Source organism: Saccoglossus kowalevskii, chromosome 12 (genome assembly GCF_978046115.1).
Source record: "Saccoglossus kowalevskii chromosome 12, keSacKowa6.1, whole genome shotgun sequence".
Taxonomy (NCBI): Eukaryota; Metazoa; Hemichordata; class Enteropneusta; family Harrimaniidae; genus Saccoglossus; species Saccoglossus kowalevskii.
This window is the reverse complement of record NC_140652.1, coordinates 23,412,009-23,437,708: the sequence shown is the minus strand read 5'-3', so window position 1 is coordinate 23,437,708 and position 25,700 is coordinate 23,412,009. Positions and strand designations below refer to the sequence as shown.

General features: G+C 35.0%; 1 protein-coding gene across 1 annotated transcript; it reads left to right on the top strand.

Moving 5' to 3' along the window:
- The first annotated feature begins 235 nt into the window (after positions 1-235).
- LOC102806586 (tenascin-N-like) lies at positions 236-20,813 on the top strand. Its single transcript, XM_085505978.1, has 17 exons — positions 236-350; positions 1,529-1,792; positions 2,927-3,208; positions 3,400-3,660; positions 4,514-4,795; positions 5,434-5,706; positions 6,453-6,734; positions 8,213-8,479; positions 9,850-10,137; positions 11,023-11,286; positions 14,433-14,717; positions 15,864-16,124; positions 16,609-16,890; positions 17,629-17,892; positions 18,509-18,787; positions 19,547-19,819; positions 20,476-20,813. The coding sequence occupies exons 1-17, from the start codon at positions 236-238 to the stop codon at positions 20,811-20,813; spliced, it is 4,560 nt and encodes a 1,519-aa protein (XP_085362104.1).
- The last annotated feature ends 4,887 nt before the right edge of the window (positions 20,814-25,700 follow it).

Here is a 25,700-nt window from a genome sequence, read left to right as displayed (position 1 = left end):
ACTGCTTATTAATTTAATGGGAACTTAAGGATTTATCTTATATTTCATGCAAGTTTAATGTTTATTATTTTCAGAGCCTAATGCTGTTAATATGATAAATATTGACACCATTGATGCTTATTTCTTGGAATTGTCCTGGTCAGTCGACGATGATTATACAGAATTTGAAGTCTCGTATGTACCCACTGATGGCAGCGCTGCGTTGTCTGTGCTCCGTGTTTCGGACACGCAGGTCATGTTGGACGAGTTGGTTCCCAAAACTGCTTATGACATCACAGTTGTTGTCATTAGTGATACTGATGACGCTGAAGAAATGAGAAGTGAGCCTGTCACAGAGACCATTGAAACTGGTAAGATTTTCGTTTTTTGGTACATCTATTTCCTTCTGTAAGGAGCATGTATAAAAGGATCTTGGCACAATTCTACTTGGGTTAGTCATTACGTGGACTGTCCCAATTCCGATCTCACACTGAAAATGATCACTATGATAAATACCAATAGTTCAAAATTCTTAATTATTCATTTGCCTTAGCTTCATTCGTTTGTTTGTTTCATTTCTCAACTGCCATGGTTATTGTAGCCTATTTGCTTTGTACTTCTTACATGCACTGTTTACATCGCACGATGTTTGTACCCAGTCATTTCTGAATATTATTTGCACATCTATAATATAAGTGCACATCAACCAACAATTCTATTTATTGTATCATTAAAGTATATTCCATATTTCCCATGTTCCCATTTACATATCTTAGTTATTTACTTTCAGTGCATGCATGCACATGGCACTCTACAAACAAAGCAAAAAAAGCAGTAATGCAAGTAGTGTGCATAAAATATTTTCCATGTTCGTCTTGTTGATAATCTGATGAATGAAACTGGAGAATACTTATTATTAAATGTATTCGTTTGTTAGTCTAAATTAATGATTTGAATTTTTATTTTTTTATATTACCATGGCCAGATAATATAGGCTTTGTAATTATACCTGCATACTGTAGTCTAGCACTTCCAACTGCTGGCAACTTCATCCAGTCTTCAAATCCTGTAGCGTATCAGTATTGCTTTTTTTTAAACTAGTTCTGTGCAAAGGGCCTTCTGGCATAGTGCATTTAATTGTCACAGAAAACCATGTCTAATTTAGAGACTACATGACCGGGCTGTGTGACCATGCAACTTCATATCATAATGGCATTATGGTAATTTAATGCACTATCCTGGTGGCCCAGTTGAACACACACTATCGAACTGTACCAAGGTTTCCCCAATTCACCAGATCGAAAATGAATATCAGGTAGTGGATTTAACTAGTTTCAGATTGCTAATTTGAACTCTACTAATTATGAGTCAACACTACCAGTGATTTATTGCTTTCTTTACATCAGACAAAGCTGGGTAAATACCTTGAAAAGCAGTCACAGGATTAGAATATGCTGGAGTGATGCCTGAAGTGCGTTTTTGTATAACCTAATACTACTACAACAAACCATTCAAACTTTCTAATCCAACCTTCCTATCTTTGTTTCAGGCAAAGCCCCAGCTGGTGAAATAGCATTAGAATCAGTCACATCTACAAGTATTGGAATATCCTGGGGTCCAAGTGATGATCCAAACGCACAGTTGTATAACCTTTTAGCCACTACACCAGATTATTCCACACCAATCACTGCCAATATACCCATTGATAATCCACCTGTGTATACATTTAATAACCTAATTCCTGGTAAAATATACACTATGAGAGTGACAATAGAAGGTATTGGGATATCCAAAGAAATTCAACAAAGAACTTGTAAGTACAATTCATTATTATACATCTGTCATCGTAACGCCATAAGTCACAGCGTAAATTTATCCAAAAAATTTTTTGCTTTTTTCAGAGTTTTGTAAAGTTGTTTCTCTTCAAATTTACAACAAGCACCAGATGTTTGCAAGTAGCACTGTGTTTTGAACATCAGACTTGACATAATTCTTAATATTCTCTGTTGCCCTGTTTTTGTAAATGTTTAGTTGCCCCACTAATGGTAACATTGTACAATCATGTAGCAATTACTTCAGACCTTTCGTCTTGACTATAGTGTGTGTAGCAATTACTTCAGACCTTTCGTCTTGACTATAGTGTGTGTATTTGTGATAACACTGGGATGAATGCTCTCGAATAATATAGCACTTTAACCTTTTCACCACCAGATTTCTAGCCTGAATTTGTCTCCACTTTTTTCTTATATTCTTCAATATTTCTGGAAATGAACCCTAATTTTGAAACCAACTGACAACATTTGAGGCACTTTTTTTTTTTACTCAAAAAACTTGACCATTTTTGTCCCAATCTTATGAAGGAAAGTGTAGACTATTAATGGGACTATTTTGTGAATTTATGATAAAAATAGAAAACTGGTAGTGAAAAGGTTAATGGAGAGAAAACTTTTGATATTAAAGTTTCACTCTTTGATCATTTCTAAAGTTTTATTTTGATTTTAAGACTATCATATGAAATGTTATTGTCTGAATTGTGATAATACTCATTTCAGTTTTTAAATGATTTCTGCATGTCGAATGTTGGCAATCCTTTTAGCTTACCAGTTGATTATCAGTTAAAATTGCATATAGTGTGGATTCAATAAGATTTCTAAAAATTGAAGCGAGTATATCAAATAGTAATTTAAAAAAAATTTTTAAAAGTAAATATTTACGTGAATTGTTTATATCTTTTATATTTTCATACTTGCTTCTATTCTAATTACTGCATTCAGATAATCAAATAAATACATACTTCACAGATAATTCTTATTATTAAATAATAATAAGTCCAACGACCTTAAGAAACTTTCGGCAAAGATGATTAGGACTTAAGACGTCTACAAATATATCACATGACTAATACACTGGAATAAAGAATTATTTTTTATGATTCTTTCTTTCTCAGATCCATCTGCACCAGGACCAGTCAGTATCATTGCTACTACTCAAACAACCCTGTCAATTCGATGGCAAGTTGCAGTAGGCGATTTTGACCTGTATGAGGTTTACTATGGCCCAACTGGAGATACAGCTCAATTGGCTGCCTCTATCAATAAAGGTGGAAATCCAGAATTATTGCTGGAACAACTCACACCGGAAACTGAGTATACAATAAGTGTGTATACAATTAAAGGCAGTGATGTTACCATGGAGATGAGTGAACCTTCAATGCTGGTCACAAGTACAGGTATGACTGTATGAATTTATGTTCTTGAATTTCTGTATGATTATAATTAATAGAATCTTCACATAAAATTTCAAGCTACCCTGATATTGAGCCTCATCCGTTCTGACATTGATCAATCAATCACTTTTTTTTTCATGAACTTGTATAATGTCAAAAGTGTGCAAAACAGGTTTTTAATTTTTTTCTTCCAGACGAAGAAATCCTAACTTTCATACTGTCCGATGATTCCTTAATTGTTAATTGGCCAGACCAAGACGGTGACATCATCAGTTATGAGTTGATGTATGACCCACCCAATTTGACGCCACAATCTCCCATCACAATCGCTAAAGGTGATGCAACAACCGTGACTTTAAAGAATTTGGTACCAGGAACCAAATTTAATTTTATTCTTAGCACTAATGATTCTGATAGCAACAAGACGCAGATTGCAAAAAGTCCATATGTACTGGGTAAGTAGAAGAATTAACAGTTTAACTCATTTTATTGAGCTTACTACCTAAAGCGCGTATTAAATATGTTCTATTGTGGAATTATTCAGTGATTCTATTTTATAGTTGCTGTGCATGTTGTTACGTTCTTATGTTTTACCAATACGTTTAAACACTTCTATGCTGTCGATAAAGAGCCATTGCTCGAAACGTCTAGCTATTTTTAATAGTTACTTAGGACTATGATTACCAAATATTATCTACTTTATATCATATTGATCAATCCGAGCAGCGTTTATTTATTTATCAGTATCCATATTAATTTAGTACTGTATCTTAAATAAATGATACAATAGCCAAGTTTTCTTGATCAAAGTTTTTTTTTTCTTTTTTTTTTAAAACTATATTATACTTCATATTCTGTTTCATTGTCAATAAACAGTGTAACAATTTAACATTCACTTTTATCTTGAATGGCACGGAGATAAAGTTAACTGTATAGCACAAAGTAATTAAACAATATCTCTCATGTACGTGTATGCGTAGCCTGACAAGTTGGCATAGGTGGCGCCCTGGACTGCTGTGATCCCCACCAACGTGGGGATCGCAGCAGTCCAGGGCGGCACCTACGCCAACTTGTCAGGCTAGTGTATGTGCTGATATATCCAAACCTCCTTCACGGAAACTGTCTGATGGCGCTATAATTCACAACTCGTTTTAATAGAGCATTACTCTTTTCGTGCGAGTTCTTCATCACCAAAACACAAGGTTAATAAATCCATATTCATAATTTGAGACAAATTTACAACGACAAAATTTGTGATATTTTGCACTCGCACATGTATAACATGTTTCTTTTTTTCCACCCTCATAGCTTCTCTCCCCGTGCCTTCAGTTCAAATTGATGATATTGGAACCACATCTGTTATGGTATCCTGGTTACCTCAGACCAATGGATTATTTGATTACTATCAAGTGTTGTTGGAATTGACCACAGATCCTACTGATGACACGTCTGTCGTCATGACAGCTGGGAAAGATGCATGCCCAAGCGTTCGGTTTTATGATCTGCAGCCTAGTACTAGTTACAGCGTGAAAGTGACAACAGTTAGTTATAATACAAAAAGCGCTGAAAAGATGCAACCATTCACAACAGGTAATATTCCTGGTTCATGCAACCATGAAATTCTATGTCCGTTTTTATACCAATATTCTCGGGAGTGAAAATGGCTAGTTGTAGATTCTCTGAAGTATCATTAGACTACCCCTACATGTGCAACATATATAAATTTGGTTGGTCAGGATTGTGTTGTATTATTTGAGCTTTGTGCTGTTTTCTTGACTTTCACTTGCTCTTTGACCGGTGTTCCACAGCAGCTTGCACAGAACCCATAGAAAAACGTGTACGTGGTGCACGTCTGAGCAGCATAGACATTCTGTGACGTATCTCGTTCCCGGGAATACTTTAATCACAAACTGCCTCCCAGATTTTGTGGAGAGAGCGAGAAATCCACAAGTTTGTTTTTTTCGCCCAAATGATGTTCTATTCCCTTATCACTGCATCCACTGCCTTCCTACCATGGTAACTATGGTAATTGGAGCAATAGATGCAATAACAACTTAAATATATTAGTGCAGTGGTATTGCAAACATGTTTTTGTGGAGAAAATATATTTGGATAAGTCGACCATTATTCATATTTTGATTGAATGAACATGATACATTTGTCATAAGATAAATTTGTGTGATAGTATTTGAGAATATATTGATGGGTCTCATTGTTGTTTATTATAGGTTCTCTTGCTGCTGGGCGTTTATACATTGGTGCAATAACACAAACATCTTTAGAAGTGATGTGGAGTGAAGAAACAAGCGACTTTGATCAGTATTTCATCACATGGACTAATCTGAATACTACTGTATCTAATAGTAAGACAGTAGGAAAAACCGAAGAAAGAATGATTGTGTTAGATCAGTTAATACCAGGGCATAAATATAGGATAGAGCTATCAACACTGACGTCTGGTCAGCCACCATCTTTATTGAATTCATTGGAACAAAGAACTGGTGAGTTTTTGCCACTGAATTCTTCTTGACTGTGGGAAATCTAATTTTCATGCAATGAACAACTAAACAAAATGTTAGTTGTAATATTCTGTGAAAGTGGCATTCATTTCATCCCACAGTTTTCCTGTACAAGCAAATTGTGTGTTTATCAGAAGATTTGTAAAAATGCTCAGATTAAAGCAAATCTGCCCTGTGTGTTTTTCCTACTTGTTAAAATAATATTGACTGTGAAACTCTTCATTTTAGCTGGAATTATTTTAGCAGAGAGATATTTTGGTTGTTTTGTATGAAGTTTTATTTTCACTGATTTGTGATGAGTTGAATGTAAAACATAGGAAAAAATGTATTTTTGCTGGATTTTATTTTCACTAATTCAGCGAAAACAAATTCAAAAGTGAAAACAATTTACTGTAAAATTATATTAGATTGGAATTCCTTTTCGCTATTTAAAAAAAAAATTACACCATATTTGCCCTCACAAAGTTTTTACTTATAGTGGGCATCATTGTCATGGATATTTTACTGTGTTTAGCAAATATTTTTATTTGTTTTTTCTGATCAACTGCATAAAATTTGTAAATTCAAGTGAAGCGTAAACACAAAATGGCATTTGTTCTAATGGTAGTCATCTACCTTGTATTGAACTTGTGCTTTCATTATTTTGTAATTTATTGTTGATTTCATCTTGTTATGACCACGATAGTCCTAATCTATTCCCGTCATCATTGTATCTTCTCATGCTGCAGTGCCCAGACCACCTGGAGAAATCAGCTTTACAGCAGCAACTGAAACATCTGTCACAATCTCGTGGTTTGAATCTGATGGAGACATCAGTGGTTATGAAGTGTGTTATGCACCGATGGATGGAATAGCATCACCAATAACACTGAACAGTGATACCAATTCTGTACAACTGACTGGTCTTGACAATGACACTGAGTATATAGTTAGTGTTGCTGCTATTTCTGGAAGTGATGCTGGGGCAGATAAAATGCTCAGTGAGAAGCAGTCTGAATATGTTACTCTCAGTAAGTTCTTTTATCTTTTGTATAAAATCTTTGTGTTTTATCTGTCAAACTAAAATATTGGTAATGTAATATTTACTAGATTTAACATAATAATAATAATAATAATAACTTTATTTAATTAAGCGCAACAATTCCAACATATGAAGATCAAAGGCGCTGATACAATAAACAATCAGTCAAATATTAAAAGCACATTTAAATAAGTGCGTTTTCAGTCTGGATTTAAAAATGTCTACTGAAGGACTAGAACGAACAGACAGAGGTAATTCATTAAAAAGTTTAGGACCTAAATTTTCAAAAGCACGGTCTTTGTATAACACCTTGGACTTTTTACTACACACCTGACGAGTTTTAATAAGAAACTTTGATTCAGATCTTAAACTACGACTAGGTACATAAAATTCGATTAATTCACATAGATAATTTGGGGCAAAACCATACAAAGATTTATACACTAGTAAAAGTAATTTGAAATTGATTCTTTGTACAACTGGTAACCAATGAAGTTTAATAAAAATGTCTGTAATGTGGTCATATTTTCGAGCACGAGTGACAAGGCGGGCTGCTGCATTTTGTACACGAATAAGAGGTTTTATCTTAGTTACAGGGAGACCAGACAATAATGAATTACAGCTGTCTAAGCGAGAAGATATGAATGCATGTACCAACTTTTCAGTATCAGATTGGGATAATGATTTACGAATACGATTAATATTTCTTAGATGGGAATATCCAGATCTACAAATAGTAGAAATGTGTGTTTCCATAGATAGCTGCGAATCAAACAAGACACCTAAGTTTCTAGCACTTGACGAAGCACTAACCAATTCTTCACCAATTGCGATACTAGACAAAGGACACGAGTCTTGTGAGAATCTCCGAGACGACATGCACACAAATTCAGTTTTCGACACATTCAAAAGTAGGAAATTACAAGACATCCAATCGCTAACGTCTTGAATACATGTCTGAAGTATCACCCGGGCGCGAAATTGATCATCTTCAGAAACCGATAAATAAATCTGTGTGTCATCGGCGTAAAAATGATATTTTACGCCGTGACGTCGCAATAACTCGCCCAATGGACGCATGTACATTGAGAACAATAATGGCCCTAAGACGGAGCCCTGTGGAACACCGGTTTCTAATATAGACGTCATATCAGAAACATCATCAATTGAAGTTATTATCATTGTTATTGTTGTTGTTGGCATCGTCGTTGTTGTTGTTGTCATTGTTGGCATGTCATCATAGTTGTCAGTATCTCCATCATTGTCACCATCACCATCATCATCATCATCATCATCATAATCATCACCATTCACATTGTTGTCGCCGTCATTTGCATCATTATTGTCGCCGTCATTTGCATCATTATTGTCATCGTCATTGTTGTAGTCATCATCACCATCATCTTTCTTATCATTTGTCATTATATCTCAATTACATTTTTTCTACCATTTATTTTTCTGTTTTAGATGAGGGAACACCCGGAGATATTACTGTGGAAAGCTTTACTGATACATCTATTGTAATCACATGGATAGCCGCCGGTGGGCCAATCACTGCATATGTGGTTGCCATAGTACCCAGTGATGGCTCTGGGGATGCGTTTGCTGAAACCTTACCACAAGACATGGATCCATTGATTTATACATTTACTGATCTTGTGTCTGCTACACGGTATACCATTACTGTCACATTGCTGGGGACACTGACAGAAAAGAGTGTCAACCAATTTACTAGTGAGTATAATGCCACTTAGACGAGGGGGTATCTGCTTTGATCATACTTTCTTGAAATGTCTATTCGACTAGTTGGTTATCTAGCATGATGCGTACGCTACAGGTGTAACTTTGACTCATCATTTACAGGCTATAGCTTGAGTATATTCACAGATTCTTGTGTTTGGATTCAGAATTTGGATGCTCAATTTGGATTAAATTTCAAGAATTCAAATAATAATTATATAATCCCAATTTAAATTCATTTATTATTTCAGAATCAAGTTTAATTGATTTAAACTTAAAATAGAAGACAGATTGACCAGCTGAGTGTCAAAGTAAACTATCTACAATATACATGCACATATAGACTTTTTTTCTATGCAAAAAGTTTACTGAATTTCACTTCAAAAAGAAGGAATGTCAGATTTTGTCTGTTTAGTCCAAAATTAAGATTGAATTCAGTGAAAAATAGAGAAAATGTGAACAAATTTATTACAAATTTATTTACAATTTTAAAAGGGGAAGCCTTGACTAATAGCATGCTATTCCTGGATAAAAGAGCTCCACAAATGCATACATCATTCTATGAAATTTTTAATTTGTATACATTGTCCACCATTTTGATTTTCCAGAAAGGGATTATTGATAATTTATGATATCACTGTATTTAATTTCGTTCACGTATTGAGAAAAACTACAATGCAATTCAGTTTTTAGTGTGCATATTAATTGTGTATATAACTCTAATAATGAAAATTAGAATATTGCAGAAACGCAACAAGTAAAGATATTGTCAAAAAATTATTACTTTTAAATTAGTCGTTGAAAATAAAATGACACATTTTTTGTCCCCTTTTTGTGGTCAACAGGGTTATATATACAATGTAACCTGTATAAGCTACTCTCATTAATAAATTATATAAAATGTACTACAAATTCAGCATTTGGTAGGAAAACACAAGACAAAATAAAATTAATAGTTCTGTAGCCATGACAACCATTTTATATGTATGGTTTTCACCAGCATGCTACTATCTTCTAAACCAATTTGATTCCTACTTCTATGTTATAGATGAAATCATTTCCTCAATTTTCCTTCTAAGAGATCGTACCTTGCTTGAGAATTAAAATGGTGGCCTTGCATAAACATGTACTAAATGTATTATAAAATATCTAAAGAATGAAATCTCACCTAAAACAACTGTAAATTGCTTTCTTCTCCCTGTTAGACTTGCATCTTAACTGTAAAAAGAATTTATGTGCCATTACAATAAAATATTATTTCAATAAATAAGATCAAATTTCCTGTTGTTGAAAATGCATGTATTGACTGCAAAATGAACAAATTATTAATTAATAAATCTTATTTTGTATTTCTTTCCCTGTAGGACCAAGTAAACCAGGGTATATATTCCCGCAGCCTCCAACTGCTGTGAGTGTATCATTATCCTGGGATCCACCTATGGGTGATTATGATGATATCGTCATAACGTATGCTGACAATGCAATTATCAATGCACCTGAAACAATTGTCGGAATTGTTGATAAGGATACAGAATTTTTTACTGTTGAGGATCTTGTTCCTGGTACATCGTATCTGTTTAAAATTTATGCTAGAATTGGGAGTGGTGCTAATGCTATTTTGAGTGCACCATCTGGAGCATCAGCTAGTACTAGTGAGTATCTTTACGTCTTGTCACATGAATATGTATTCATAGTAAGGAGCTTTCATTTTGCGATACACACGTTTTCGAGGGGGTGAAGTGGGGGATTGTAAGTTTTAGTAGATTAAGTAAGTGAATGTGCATGTATGTATTCTATGCCAAATAGCAAACGATATACTTAGTTCAAAAGGAAATTTGGTTAACGATCGTACCATTACAATCACAAATAAATCTTTAATTGTGACTAAGCATGGCACACAAGTTTCACAATTATGAGAAATTTCTAGTTTTTTCTGAAAATGCACAACTGGCTTTTAGCGTATTTCTATAAAGTGGTCATTGGTAAACATTCGTGTTGTTTGAGGCCTCCCTATACTTGTGTGTAACGACGTTGACAATTCACTTTACGACGGTGAATCGTAGTGGCTTTCACAAAAGTTAGTCCTCCTATTAGCATGGACATGTTCAATCAGTGTACGGTAGCGTTAATGTGCGAGTATGTGGTGGTGGCAGGATAAGGGTTAAAGCGCTTCTCTATAACTTCAAAAAACTGTAAAAGTACTAAATTTTCACTCGGAATTTGTTTTCGCTTTGATAGAGTGAATCAGTGAAAAGATTTCTGTAAAAATATTTTTTTGGCTATGTTATACATCAAAATCATTCAAAATTCAGCGAAAATAAATGTCATCCAAAACATTGTTTCAGCAAAAATTAATTCCAGCTAAAATAAAGTGTTGGTTTTGCAGTACAATTATCCACCGGTGTTGTACTGTATTCTCCATAGAATATACAACTACAAATCATTTAAACAGTATTGTCAAATAATTGTACTGTCAAGTAATTATTTCAGCTTGTTATCATCAACTGACCAATGTTTTTTTTGTTTTTTTTTGACAGTTCCTGTACCGCCGGGTACCATTGAACTCACGGATGTCTCAACTGATACAATCGGTATCACCTGGGGACAGGTATCCATAGCAACTGGATACTTTATTATTTGGAACCCTGATGATAGCCCGTCAGATTCAACAACAAAATATGTGCCTAGTGGCACTACATCACACGATATTGAAGGGTTGAATCCTGGTACAAAATATAAAATAATTTTAAGACCTGCTGGGCTAGAAACCAATACTGAAGATACCCTGTTACAGTATACAAGTAAGTGATTATGGATGGAATCGAATTATGTATTACTTTGCAACTAAATAAACATGTAAATATCCCCTGGCACATAGTGCTGGTGGGGAGGTATGTAAATGTGTCGAAATGGACATAGTGCGAGTGGTTATAAGTGCTAGTAGCACTAATCCGAAAAACTACTAGATCTAGTGCTAAAATGGCACTAGATTTAGTGCTAAAACGGCACTAGATCTAGTGCTAAAATGTACATAGTGCGAGTGGCATTGATATCGCGTTGTCAACGACGTCAAGACATCCCGTAATTCTCTGAAAATAAATTAATATTCACGTAAAATTGTGTTTTCAACTTTGGCGATTGAAACTTTATGTAAATGGTGGAATTCAGCGTTGATTTTTTTTAAATCGCTGATGTGCCGTTTTATTTCTGGTCGACGCCACACTTCATAATAATAATTTCATTTATTACACCATAATGAAAGTTAACAAATAATTTTAGGCTGTTATGTAATAAATTTAAAAAGTTAAAGAAAATTAAGATAAATGCAGTTTAAAATAGCTAATTAGCCTGAGATAGTGTGGTGATATACAATTATGTATGATAAGTACATGTCTATGTGTCATGTTTCTTGAAACAAAGTTTTAAGTATTTAGTCACATGCTTGATTAATTTATGTTTTTTTGTATTAATAATAGTTTTGAATTTGTTTATATTGTTTTCTGATTGAAAAGTGGGGAGTACATTTGTGAATTCTGTATAAAGTTTTTCTCTTTCAGTATTATAAAAATCACACCTTGTTACAAAATGTATTTCATCTTCAATTTCTAATGAAGTGCATTTTTTACAGATTCTTCTTAATGAAAATAGATCTTCGAAAATGAAATTATGATGCCATATGTGAACTAAATAAAAAATTGGTATACTCCTAGTGTAAGTCTCGGGTCCCTCGGTGGATGTTGTGTGTACTGCGACTTGTGAATGGGCATATACATATTCACGCAATCCTGTTGTTACATTGTATCATGGAGGAACTAACGGAATATGATGTAACCTCGCCAATTTTTCGATTTTTTAACGTGACCATATTATATATGTCTAGACACTTTCTCTGCAATAATATTTTTTAGGAGCCCTTAGGATTTTTTGTTGTAGACTCTCGAAATCTTGTTCTTGTTACAGTTGCTAATAATTAAAACATGTGAAGTAACAAGTTCGTCTGTTGAATTTCCAGTTGTGAAATACGTATTTTAACCCTTCACAGCTAAACAAACCCAGTGTATGGTCGCGTTAAAAAATCGTCCATGGCGATTTTTCGGCAGTTTTTAAATTTATTTTTTAAAATATTTTGTCGTAATTTATCGGACATTTCAATCGTTCCTGATGTTGGAAATCAAAATCACCGAGCTTGGTGACAGTTTAGGATTCGGCCTTCAGCGAGTTTAAACCTCTTACTCAATCATATGTCTCCCCTATGTGACCAATCCCATATGGCCGGATGTAAAAAACAGCCAGTCATAGCGCATCCTTACTGACCAATGATAACGGTGTAATAGATACCCTTCCCGTCAAAATTAAGAAATGTATACAAGTGTTGTCTTTGTAGTGTCTCAATAGTGTTTCAATAAATCTGTTCAACTGTCAATAGCTGGTGTCGTTTCTGTATCTTGTCATCATCCGAAGAAACCTACTCCACACCTGACACCTAAATCAGTCTCTATTTAAGTTTTTCTTCAAGAGCGTGTTGATTGTGACTAGCGTAAGCTCCGTTTGGACAAAGAGCTGTTATCACTGTAAACAATGTTAAATTATTCTTCTTATGCTAAGTTCATCTTTGAAAACAACTATTTTTTTTAATTAAAACAGGACAAACAAAGGTCATAGCATCGTAGTGGCATCAAACATCGCGTGAGATTCGACAAACGCGAAAGTATTTTGGGGAACATTTCCATGTCAATAATGTGCTGTACACATTTGATGATGGGCAATTTCAATTAAGTGAGGATATTGGAATGCAATATTCCTCTGTCAAAGATCGGCCGGTCGATGTGCGCTACGAAATAAAGAAATTCAAGTTCAAAATCAAATCGTTCGATTTTTGCGGCAGACTTTCGACGCGCGTCTTTCATGCATCTCGCGAGATCTCGCAGTTGTACGGAAAATCACCTATTCTGCAATGGTTTCTTTCGTCTTGGGTGGCTCAACTGACGGCGTAGTAAGTCTGTGTAGTTGGATACAATGAAAATTTCCCCCCAAAATATTTGATAATTATTTTTTGAAATTTTGAACCCCAAATAAGCGCCCATCACCCGTGAAATCCCCAGGACAATTTTTCGGATGGCCGAATTTACGACAGAATCCGGTTTTATATAAAGAAAGTATTATTATGGACATCTCGCGCATATTGCCGATGTTTTATACTGTTTGTAGTTTGCATATGAAAGTGGTTGTTGATGCCCCTCCTATTATTCGACGTCGTTGACAATGCGATAACAATGCCACTCGCACTGTGCACATTTTAGCACTAGATCTAGTGTCATTTTAGTGCAGATCTAGTGTCATTTTAGTGCAGATCTAGTGCCATTTTAGCGCTAGATCTAGTGCCATTTTAGCGCTAGATCTAGTGCCATTTTAGCACTAGATCTAGTACTTTTTCGGATTAGTGCTACTAGCACTAGCCACTCGCACTACGCCCATTTCAACACATTTACATACATGTGGGAGATATAGTGGTCAATAGCATACGTCCATATATGATACATGTCCATACGCTTGTACAGAGTCATATCATGAGCACTGTTATAGATAAACACCACAGAGAGTTAATTATAATAATAATCATCTTTATTGTTATTGTATCCTCTATGGGACTTTGATTGAAGAATACAATAAAGAAGACATTGAAGACAATTATATTGCTTGCTAGATTTAAGCAACATATTAAATTGCCATAAATGACCTCATTAAAAATACATACCGTAAATACCATATTACAGATAGGTACTTTCAGTGCTTTATTAAACATTAGACTCACAATCTGATCAACATCTTTAATAACCATATGTGGTCATGTGACCTCATTAAAAATGTCACAGAAACTCAAATGCAATACGTTTTGGTATGCTTTTGGCACGCTTGATATCAACTCTTATGTATTTTCTTTATTCAGTACCAGCTATGCCAGGAAATGTGACTGTTGATGAGGAAACCCCTACTTCCATCAGTATCAGTTGGACTGCAGCCAGCGGTAGTTTTGATTACTATGAAGTGGCTTATGCCGAGGCAGGTGGACCAACTTTGATAGCTGGAAATTTACAGCCAGACAGTAGTATGCTTGAGTTTACATTAGAAGACCTTGATCCAGAGACAGAGTACATGTTTACCGTGTTGACTGTTGTTGGTGAAGGTGATATGCAGGAAAGAAGTGAGCCCTCAACTGTTACTGCAAATACAGGTATTTATTATATTTTGCTGCTATCGTCACTTTCTAACACTCAAAATAAGTTATATTGCAGAAATGTGACAAATAACTGGATACCCCTGTAACCAATAATACAAGAAAAGATTACTCTCGTCTTTTTCATATGTTGAGAATTTGATAACAATTACTGTAATTTGCTCAATTACATGTAGAAGCACATCACCAATAGAAGTGTTTACATGTGTACATTTGTATAAACCAAAATTCTGGAAAACTGAATTTTTATTAAAATATTACTTTTTCTGATCTTAAACACCTCTTCAATTAACATATTAGTGTATGCACTACTAATAAAGCACATGCTGTAGATTTTTGGTGAAAATAAGCGCAGTTCAACAATTGGAAAATGACATCGTTTGTCTTTTTAGCCCTGCTGTTGACTTTGTCTAGTGGAGCTTAGCGCATGAGTGATTGTCTGTCGTTTTCATCATTCATGTCAGCTTTTTCGCTCCGCTGTTGACTTTGGCAAGCGAAGCTTACATGAGTGATTGTCTGTCATCGCCAGTGTCAACTTTTTACATTTTCAACTGCTTCTTGAAAACTACAATTCTTATTGCTTGATACTTGGTGTATATGTACCTTGGGCAGACCTCTCTTAGATTGTTCATTTCGTGATGATATCTATAATTCTCTAATTTTGATGAATATTTTTGTCATTTTGGTAAAACGTGGTATTTTCGACTTCTTGTTAAAAACCGCAAGTCTGATTGCTTTGATACTATACATATAGGTACCTCAGGTAGACTTCACTCAGATTTGTTCAGTTTGTGATGATATCTTCAATTCTCTAATTTTGATGAATATTTTAGTCATTTTTTTTAAAAAGTGATATTTTCATCTTCTTGTTGAAATCCGCTAGTCCGATTGTTTTGATACTATACATATTGTTCATTTTTTAATCTTCAGTTCTTTAATTTAAATGTGCATTGCTAACAGCGAAGCTATCTCAGCCGACAGGATGCTTGTTACTTTTACATCTTCTTGAAAACATTTTACAAAGTGAATGCAACGTTAAACTAATTATAGTCAAAAAGAATACTGTAATGTAAACAAGTTCACTGCATCACACTCGTTACTCGCCTTGTATAATTACAGTGTGTTTTGTTTTAATTTCTTCAGAGGCTTTAAACCCATTACAAGTAATTGTAATAGATTATGACACTGACAGTATAACTATACTATGGGGAGAAACCACCCAGACTGGTGCCGCTGCATATCTCATCGATTTGACACCGAGTGACGGTTCCGCATATCCATCGGCTGTGACGATTGATGACAAGAATAGATACGACTTCACGGGTTTGATTGCTGGTAGAGAATACACTATTGAAATCACAGTCTCTGGTTTTAATGAAAAAACTATGATTGTACAAAGAACAGGTAATTAATATTGATGCTGATAACTGCCATTGAAAAAAGATTTTGTATTACATTTGGTTGTTTTTTACAGTGAAAACTCACCTAGATGACTTGTCCAGTGTGCACTGAGTACAAAGCAGGCACAAATTTTGTTATCTTTCATTATTAAAATTTATACATACTACAAGCATGTATAATAATAATTGCTATGAGAATACTGAAAAGTATGTACTTAGGTGGTGAGGGATTGCATCAACCTTCACTGCATGCGCAGAATTGAGTCCCAAGGGACGATAACAACACATGCAAAGACTCATGGGTAGATGCTTGTTTGTAAACAATGACGCGCAATGGCCATCTGACATATGCGCAGGTGACGACTCCCTCGCTTTAATTTTATCTCCACCGCTTTGTTCATACTCATATTCTCATTATAGACTTCTTATTTATTAAATTTTATAGCGATTTATCATTAAAATATGCTTTTTTGTTGTTATAATATCAGTTCCCCATCCACCACGCAACCTAAGATCAATATCAGAGACTGAGACCACTGTGACTATTGCCTGGAATGCCCCAATAAATGGATTTGTTGATACATACATCCTAACTTATGAACCTGCCGATGGGAAAACAGCATCGCCAATTACTGTAGAGCAGGACACCCTACAGCTGGTTATTGAGGGGCTAACACCGAGTTCGCAATATGATATCACATTGATTGGTGTGGCTGGTACTGGGAGTGATAAAACAGAGAGTGCCAAGATAATGGCGTCAGTTAACACAAGTAAGTTGGTGGAAACTGCTTATTACTGTAAAACATGTCTTTTTTGTGAGCATGTTATTTTACTAGTAGCGAATTTAGCGAGAGAAGTGATTCGCTAATTCAATATGTTGATAATGACTTTATTATAAATTCAAAATGGCCGCCAAACAACGTTTTTTTTTTCTCCACACACACTTTGTAAAGAACACAAAAAAAACATACTGACATGATAGACACTTTATTGAAAAGTAAATTAACACAAAAAAAATAAACGTATTCATTGTGGTCATTATTTCAATGAAAATAAATACATGAAGTGATACTGATATATTATTATGGAAATTAGTAGTACTTAGTAATTTTTGAGTTCCAATGTAAAAGTTCAATTTTCTGGATGTAACGCAGCAACGATACCCGCTTTTTCAAATCCCTGTTGAATCAGTTTTTTATTATTACGAACAGAATTAAATTACACTTGACAGTTTTTCTTTTTTACGGAGGTGATAAATGCGCATTTGTTTTGATGCGTGACAGAGAAGTATTGTGAAAACAAGCAATAACAAGCAAGATTCGCTAAATCAACATTTCACTATTACGCCATTTTACCACAATTCGCTAAAATTGCATGCCACTTTTTCAACATGTTTTACAGTAATTTAACAATATTGGGACGCACATTGTCCAGCAATTCCCCTTTAGATTGGTGTACAAAGTACACTTCTGTATCTAATGTCCAATCTGTTACCATTTGTTTCACAGGTGCAGCATCACCAGCCCAAGTCATTATCAAGACAGTCACAACTACAAGTATTGAGATAACCTGGGGTTCAGTACCTTCTGGTGTTAACTTTGATGGCTATGTTATCAGACATGAACCTCCAGATGGCTCTCCAGGCACAGCTATCATTGCTGTTGATGGCACTCGCAGAGTTACATTTACAGATCTGGTACCTGGAAAGTTGTACACTATCTATATCAATACGCAAGGATTTGACTTGGAAAATTCAGCTCAACAAAGAACAAGTAAGTTTTTGTGTACGCATAAATAGATACTGTTAATTGGTCTACATACCGGTACAAAATATTATGATCAGAATGACTTTTGCTGAATATTAATAGATTTTTCGAAAATTATTTCTGAACCTCCACTTTGTCTCTCTGGGTCTTAATGTGTCTGTGTCAATTGCTAAATTATGAATGCAACTAATTTACATTTACATGCTTTACCTCCATGTTCATGTCCATGTCTCCATGTGTCCCAGAGTCTTTTTTTTTGTAATGAATTGGTATACACTACATTGTATGATTGATTTGTTTTTGAACCAACAAATATCATTGCTGCCTCCTGAGTTAATGGCAGCATTATTGTGTTAAGTCTGTTGAAAAAGTGTGCACAGATGGTATCATCTTCGGAAATTCCTTTATTAATAGATTTTTTGGTTTACATTTTTTCAACATCCATGCCAATGATACACGTTACAAATGTGCCACGCCCACTTCACATTGGCTCGCCCTGTTTAATTTTCAAACCGTGGACAACCCTGGCATTTCATTTTTGTTGGTGTTATAAGAATGTACTACTATTTTGTTGTAGTAGTGAATTAAGTCATAGTCTGATAAAAAAAATTTTTCTTGACAGAACCAAATGCTCCAGGTGACATAATGTTCACAGACATGACACCAACCTCAATATCTTTCATGTGGGAGGCAGCGTTGGGTGACTTTGATTACTATGAAATCAGTTACAGTTTAGTCAATGGGGTTATGATGGTTGCTGGCAATGTAGATGAAAACACTTTGTCATATACACTTGAGAATCTCAATACAGACACTGAGTATACTGTGAGTGTAGTCACTGTTATTGGTTCCGGAGATGACAAGGAAATGAGTGAAGTCTCTATGGCAAATAATGTAACAGGTAAGGGTTGGTTAAAATGCACATTAAATTCTTGAGGAATAGTTTGCCAAGCATTCTGCACAAGGGATCTGAGAACTACACAGCTCTATTAACCATGAATAGGCAATATTTTATAACATTAATTTTTACCATCAGTTCCCTCTTTTCATCACAAATTAGTCCTGTTTAAAGTTTGCACTTTCCTTCAGAAAATTAAGACAAAAATTGTCAAATTTTTGGAGTTAAACCTGAACTTAGGGTGCAGAAAAAGTGCAGGAAAATTTGGGCAAGAAACTCTGGTGGTGAAGAGGATAAAAAAAAATAGGGTGTGTAAAAAAAACATCATACAATAGTACCATAATGATTCTAATCATTATAGAGGGTGTACTTCATGATTTGACGACTGTATCTTCATTAGTTTAAAACTTGTCAGAGTTTCCAACACATAGGAAGACTTTTAAATACTGTAGAATACTTTATTTTAGTTGGAATTGATTTTCACTGATTTTTGATGAGTTGAATGTAAAATATAGGGAAAAAGGTATATTTGCTGGATTTTATTTTCACTGAATCATTCCTTCAGCGAAAATAGCAAAAATTAATTCCAAGCGAAAATAAAGTATTTTACAGTATTCCTTTGTCAAAAATTGTTAATTGTATCCATCCATTGCATTAATGTTGAATTACCAGAAACCGTTTTTTGTTGAGCTGAACTGATAAATTGTTTTATGCAATAAATAATAACTGACAGAAATATTTTTTATTTTGTAATATTTGTAGATGCAATACAACCTGATGTCATCCTGGTTTTGGATGTTACAACTACATCAATCACTATAGAATGGGGAGAGACAGAAATTCCTGGCGCTACTAACTATGCAGCATTGGCAACCCCTGTATTAGGTGGAAACACTGCAACACATGTTGTGGGCATCGAAGATAGTAATCAACACACTTTCACAGGGTTATTAGTTGGTACTCAGTACAGAATAAAACTACAAATTGTAGTCACTGATAGTGATGATAGTGAAACCACAATCAATCAATTTACCCGTAAGTATAATTACATTGAAAGCCACGATGGCTTTTGTTTTGCATTGAATTTAAATATTAATATGGTATTTGTTCTTTTGGAAATTGACATTAAAGTGTCAGTTGTAATCATTTATCACTTTTGCTACTGAAGTGAGTAACCTTTTGATTGCCAAAGTAAACTTCAGGCACCATCAACAAAATAGTTTCATTCATAGTCTGCTCTGTCCCACATAAAATGTTGATAAAAATTTCATATTTTTGAATCGAAAATAAGAAACAATGTTATGTTTTGTATGGTCAGTCCAAAAGTGAGATTGAATTTTTTTGAAATGTGAATGAGCTACGTCAATTTGAGTGGGAAAAAATTGGGGGCTCAAAGGGTTAAAATTAACAAAACTGATTTATGTTTTATTTTAACTTTCATGTACGAGAAATTACTAAATATGAAAGAATGAATATTTTTCAAAGATGTAGAAAATGTTATTGCGGTTATTGGTTTTTTAAGACAAACTCCAAACCCTTGTATAGAAATTTTAAAGAAAGTTCAAAATTTAATAAATTTACTGTTTTGATATTCAACATAATAAAAAATATTCTGTGCTACACTGATCATGTTTTGTGTATGTCAGATGCCTATGTCAGATGGACTGAATGTATTCTTTTTACAATTTCAGGTCCCAATGCACCAGGTAGTATCACAGTTGGTACAGTGACACCCAATGAATTACCAGTTACTTGGATTGCTGCTGCCGGTGACTATGATTTCATATACGAACTCAGCTATGCTGCAAACGGTGGTGTACAAACAATCGTTGACACTGTTGATAAGTCGGTTACGTCCTATGTAATTGACGGTTTGCAACCCGATACATCTTATGACGTCACCGTAATTGCTAAAGTTGGTACTGGGGATGAAGCAATGTTGAGTGATTCTAGCGTTGTTACTGCTTCAACAGGTGAGCTACCAATAGATGAATTTCAAATTATATTAAGCCCTAACTCAAAACACTAAAATCAACTTTCGTCATCTTACTCCAATTTTTTTTTTTTTATTTTGATCAAAACTTGTAGCCTTATTGGAATGTCTATTTTTTTCAAAATTAAGCTGGAATACCCCCAAGTCAATATCTTTATAGTGCCTTGAAGTGCAATTTATTGGAAAATGAATAAATTCTGGATATTTGGATTCAGGAATAGCCCTCTACCATAAGGCTAGCTTTTCTTGCTCTCAAAAACGAAAAAACAAAAATTAAAAATATTGAAAATAATGATGCATACTTTTAAAAAAATTGTATGAAAAGGAAAAGCGAACTTAAATCTTTGAATGTAGAATTTTTTTCCGGCATATATTTGGGAAAATTTATTTACAATTTTTGGTAATTTTCTCTGAATTCAGTCTTAATTTTGGACCAGACAGACTAAATATGACATTGCTTCTTGTTTGTGATTATAAAATTTATAAATTTTCATCAACATTTTATGTTGAAAACAGCAGACTTCTGTAAAATGACTAATTTACACTGGGTGTAAATTTTGCTGATTGACCATTTCAGGCACATATTCAGTGGGTTTTAAATTCATGGTTTTTTCATTTACCCGTATTACCCCGGGCTCGCGCCCAGGGGCCTGAACATACAAAATCAGAAAAAATTGGGGGTGGGCGCTTACCCGAGGACCACCCCAAAAAAGATTTAAAAAAGTTGTTTTTGTGATCGTATAAGGTCAAATAAAGGAATGCTTTCGTACACTTTGTACACGTACTTATTTCTTGATTTATGCGAGGTTTCAATAAACGTGAGCACTCGGTCAAGAACTGTGGGAACACTAAGACACAGGGTCGAATTTCAAGAATAAAACTTGTTTTATGTCAGCGAATTTAGTAACCGTGATCAGTGCAAGTTGAAACGGCCGGGAAAAACTACCGCTTGTAATCCAAGATGGCGATGACCTCATTAGCATAATTTTGTTCACGCACGTATTGATACATCGCATCGTAATTACTGAAGAATAGCAGACAGGTTTATGAAACAAATAAACTATTTATTACTGATGTGAAATGTTCACAAACTATTGTGAATACATAAACATATCCAAATGGCGATACATAAAAAACAGACTGAAAATGAACTCTGGTCGACCTCATTAACATGATTTATTGGGGGATGGTCGATTCGTCCCACAAGTTGATTCATCCCAAGTCGATTCGTCCCACAAGTTAATTCGTCCCAAAGTCGATTCGTCCCACAAGTTAATTCGTCCCAAAGTTGATTCGTCCCACAAGTTGATTCGTCCCAAAGTCGATTCGTCCCAAAGTCGATTCGTCCCACAAGTCAATTCGTCAGATTTAAGGTTAGCCCACTACTAACTCGCCAAATACGATTTCTAGACATCTCAACCCAAAAATGTCTCGACCCAAGACACTTCGACCCAAATTGGACATCTTGACCCAGACACCCTGGGCATCGTTGCGCCATTTTGTTTTTGCCGACGTTATATACAAATACACCTTACCTACAACGGTGAGTTATTAGTTACTAAATACAAATACACCGTACAAGTTATTAGTTAATAAATACAAATACACCGTACAAGTTATTAGTCAATAAATACAAATACACCTTACGTGCAACGTAGAGTTATTAGTTAATAAATACAAATACACCGGACATTCAACGTACAAGTTATTAGTTAATAAATACAAATACACCGTTCACGCAACATAGAGTTATTAGTTAATAAATACAAATACACCGGACATTCAACGTACAAGTTATTAGTTAATAAATACAAATACACCGTTCACGCAACGTGGAGTTATTAGTTAGCGTGTCAGTAGCAGTTGGCATAGAAATTGACCCTGTTCAAGATCGTAATGCTGACTAAAAATTTAAAAAATGGACGAATGTGAATTGGGACGAATGTGAAATGGGACGAATGTGAATTGGGACGAATCGACTCGTGGGACGAATGTGAATTGTGACGAATCGACTTGTGGGACAAATGTGTTGGGACGAAAGTGAATTGGGACGAATTGACTGTGAATCGATTTATTCACGCACCCACACACATGACAAAATTACAAAAATAACGATGATGCAACAAGTTTCCATCGTCGGCATGCCTCATTATGGTTATCGTAATGGACTTGAGGTCGGCAAAATGTTTTTTCTTCAACGACAGAAAAATAATCCACATGACCGTAATGCCATAGCTGTGATGAAGGATGGAAAGAAAGTATGGATTCACAGTCAGTGAAATGCTACGTTTTGAAACCGAAGCTAAGTGCTTCAAACCACTCACCAAGGTATGGATTGTTGCAATATTGCAATATTGGATTCATCGTGAATGAAGAGAAAGCAGAACATGTGCGCCACATGCTGCGTGGTTCATCTTACGTCGTTAAGTTCCAATGAGTTTTTACGTAAAAACACAAACAAAACGGCCCTTTTCAGGGCCACCACACACTCCAAAAAAGAGAACTACCGTAACAAACACACTATTTAAATAAATCAATCAAACGCGTTCGTTTTTGACAAATAAAACTTTATTGTTGACCCCGTTTTTGGCTAAAAATCACCCTGGGCGTTTAACCGAGGATGTCCCCAACATGTAACTTTTGTGAAAACAGGGGGATGGGCGCGTGCCCAGGAAGGGGCGCGTGCCCGGGGTAATAGGGTAGATAAGGTGTTCTATGCTAAATTTTACATATTCACTGGGTTTAAATTTCGCTGATTTACCATTTCAAGCATATTAAGTGGGTTTTAAATTCATGGTTTTATCATTTAGATAATGTGTTTTATGCTAAATTTTACATTTTCACTGGGTTATAATTTAGCGCATTTTCCAGTCAGTGAAATAAGCAAAATTAAAACCCAGTCAATAATTAACTCCCTTACAGTATCATTCAATTTTGTCCATGGTGACAGAAGTTGGCTTTGGCGCTTAAATAGGGGTTAAAACAGGATAGAGTGACATCACACTTGAGCTGTACTGTACTAGTCCTTTGATTTGATTTAATTTTAATTTCATCATTATGAAATCTATATCTATTATGTATTAATAATTTCATTTGCATCATATTCAAATGTTGATTTCACATTCTTGATATTGCAGCTGTTATCCTACCTGGTCAGATTATTGTGACGTCTGTCTCATTTGACGCTATCGATATTATATGGGGTGGATCAAACACTGCTAATGGTTATTTCCTGAGCTTAGATCCACCAGATGATGAGAATACATACCCAGCATTCTTACTCAACACGGATACACAATATAGTTTCAGCGGATTAATCCCTGGTAAATTGTATACCATAACCATCACCTACTCTAATACAGAGTTGGATGATGCAGTGGCACAAATCAGAACAGGTAAGTTGTTTGTCGTGATCTCCAGGATGCTGTGAATTTCTGTACAATGATGAATTTCAGTAAACTGTATCCATGATATAAGTTTTGACATCTGCAGAAATAATTGATTACTATAGAATACTTTATTTTCGCTCGGAAGTAATTTTCACTATTTTCACTGAAGGAATGATTCAGTGAAAATAAAATCCAGGGAATATACCTTTTTTCCTATATTTTACATTCAATTTGTCAAAAATCAGTAAAAATAAATTCCATACAAATCACTACAACAGCGAAAATTAAATCCAGCTAGAATAAAGTATATTACTGTAACAGTATTGCAGTCAATGGTAGTCAATATCATCTGTAATGCATGGAATGAAATGGTATGATTATGAGAGTATTGCAAAGTTTTTATAACCCAGTGAAAAAGACTATCAATTAATGTTGCCAATTTGTGTGAATATTATCGTGATATGATAAATTCTTAACTATGTATCCATTTCATCTCCTTACAGTTCCCAAACCACCTGGTATGATAACCGTGGTAGACAGCCAGCCAACTGAAATCTCTTTTAGTTGGTTGCCAGCTGAGGGTGATTTTTCAAGCTACCAGATATCCTACACTCCGGATGGTGGGCTCAAAGTGTCTGAAGCCACAGTGGAAACTAGTGTCACGTCATACACAATTAGAGAATTAAATCCAAGTACTATGTATACACTAGAGATTGTAACATCCGTGGGAACTGGAACAGGTCTGACGACGAGCGCTCCAAGCACAGCAGATGTAACCACGAGTAAGTATAAAATACAGAGAGCTCGAGCCTGCAGGAGTTGGGGGTGGTGGTGTAGTGATTGGACCGAGATATAGTCTGTGTAATACTGAAAACAATTATGGTAGGTTGCAATAGGCAAGAGTTGGCAATATGTAGTATTTAGTGTCATGTGATATTTCGGTCAGAGTAGGTCATCAAATCCACCATTTTGTTCATTTCTGCTCATAAAATAGTTTTCTTGATATATGCACCATGAGTTGGTAGGTGAATCCTGGCAAAAGTGTAGTCGCTTAGTACTAATGTGGGCGTACGTACATGAGCTGGTCATGTTGTGATAGAATTTTGTTCAATCCTTACAAGTCTTGACTTAGTCAAGCAAAATATATCTCACACAACCAAAACCTGTACCATTATGTGCATTTGGCAAATCACTATTTACTCTGAAAACTTTTTTTATTTTTGTTGCTTAATTAAATTGTCTTATCTTTCAGCGTCAATACCCGAGGGGAAAATTGAAGTTCGTACAGTGACAACTACAAGTATTCGTATTCTGTGGGGTGTTACATCGCAACAAAACTATGGTTATTTATTGGACTTGAATCCTAGAGATGGTGGAACATATCCTCTGGTTGAGTCTGACTCTAGTGAATACACATTCCTGAATTTGATTCCTGGAAGAGAGTATACAATAAAGCTAACCGTGAATGGTTTACAAGATGTTGGTGATGAGATCACACAAGCTACCAGTAAGTGATAATATTGATCCAAAAAGT

Bases quoted from the DNA above. Each gene is read 5' to 3' on its own strand.
- LOC102806586 (XM_085505978.1), top strand. From the start codon at position 236: ATGTTGGACGAGTTGGTTCCCAAAACTGCTTATGACATCACAGTTGTT. The intron at 351-1,528 runs GTAAGATTTTCG...TCTTTGTTTCAG, and splicing joins CACAGAGACCATTGAAACTG to GCAAAGCCCCAGCTGGTGAA. The intron at 8,480-9,849 runs GTGAGTATAATG...CTTTCCCTGTAG, and splicing joins GAGTGTCAACCAATTTACTA to GACCAAGTAAACCAGGGTAT.